The sequence below is a fragment of the Trachymyrmex septentrionalis genome, unplaced genomic scaffold, assembly GCF_001594115.1.
Source record: "Trachymyrmex septentrionalis isolate Tsep2-gDNA-1 unplaced genomic scaffold, Tsep1.0 scaffold5, whole genome shotgun sequence".
Lineage (NCBI taxonomy): Eukaryota > Metazoa > Arthropoda > Insecta > Hymenoptera > Formicidae > Trachymyrmex > Trachymyrmex septentrionalis.
In genome coordinates this window covers 2056267-2057642 of record NW_017305672.1, presented here as the reverse complement: position 1 = coordinate 2057642, position 1376 = coordinate 2056267, and the positions used below count along the sequence as shown (strand labels likewise).

General features: G+C 56.4%; 1 protein-coding gene across 1 annotated transcript in view; it reads left to right on the top strand.

Annotated features, from left to right (window-relative positions):
- Positions 1 to 715: 715 nt before the first annotated feature.
- LOC108751556 overlaps positions 716 to 1376 on the top strand; it is a 1830-nt gene continuing 1169 nt past the window's right edge. The window contains exon 1 of the mRNA XM_018491791.1: positions 716 to 951. Within this exon, the coding sequence (XP_018347293.1) occupies positions 716 to 951 (236 nt within the window). The remainder of the gene's footprint in view (positions 952 to 1376) is intronic.

Sequence of the window (1376 nt, the reverse complement as noted above, 5' to 3'; positions counted from 1 at the left end):
GCGATCGACCCCTACGGGGGAATCATGCGAGGGGCAAGTCGCGGAGTTGCCGGCGGGCTCCGCGGCCGATACGGCTACCGCTGAGGGCATCGTTGATTGGAGTGTGTGCGAGACTCCCGGTCCCATCACGCGTGGGAGGGGTACACTCCTTGAGCGGTATAAGCTCACGGATATTCTGCCGACGCCTGTTACTGGTGAGTCTTCAAAGTGTCAGGACGATTTAATCGCGGACAACCATCGTGCTGGACAGTGTTCGTGCTAAGGGGCCCGGGCCCAGAGTCGTATGTAATGTGCGTCTCCCCAGTGAACATAGATTGCGCGTTGTGGATAGTGACATCGTGCATTTGCCGGTTACAGCTGTCGAGACGTCGGATGCGCCGATGGTGGTCGACAGCTCGGGGAGGCGAGCCGATTTCTCAACGGACTCGATCTCATCGGCGGGTGCGGCCGAGGTGATTTGAGGAAAAAAGAGAGGATGCAAACCGAAGGGGAGTAATGTCCCTGGGGCTAAATCCCTGTCTAAAATGAGTGCCACGAGTATGGAAGTCTATAAGGTTGATATGCTGGATCAGTCCGACTTCCGCCAGATCACCAAAAGGGACGAGCAGGCTGGCAAAAAAAGGAAGATATAGGAGCGTCCTTTAGATGACTCCCTGACCTCGAATCAGAAGTCCGCGTGACGTATGCGTTTCCTGAGATGTCTCCCAGCACCATAATGACGGAGGCTCTGCGAGTTCTGGACGAGGCAAGTAGCGCGCAGCGGGAAACGTCGACGATGAAGGGTGATTTTCGTCGGAAGATCATCGTTGGAGTCGAGGTGGCTAAACAAGCTGTCCAAATGTTAGCGGCGAAGGTGGCGAACTCGGCCAGGACTCAGGAGCCAGCGAGGACATTGAAGGGACGATGTCACCAGCTTGAGCAAGAAGTGGAAGCACTCAAGATAGAAATGGGGTTAGTCCAGAGAGACAGAGATGGTCTCCGTGAGGTGGTCAAGATCTTGAGGAGGGAGCTTCATGGCTGTTAAGCGACAGGAGGGAGAGAGCGTGGGGAAACTGGCCGATCCTCACGCGCCTCTCCTCTGGGTGCGGGGGGGTGTTCGTCGTGTGGTTGGGGATATTCCTCCTGCGCGTCGCCCTGCGTTGAAGGGAGTCACCAAGCCGCTTTTAGAGGACTCATCTGTGCGGAAAATGGTTGACGTGAGGGGTCGGATCGTGCGGGAGGATGCTGATCCGCGGACAGGGGATCATCCGTACTGTCTTTCTTCCTCGGGTCCCGAGAGGAGTGAGCCTTGGGTGACCGTTTTGGGAAAAAGAAGGAGGAAGAATAGAAAAGAGGTGACTGTCAATCGTGGCGGTGGCTTACCCGCGTGTGTGTGG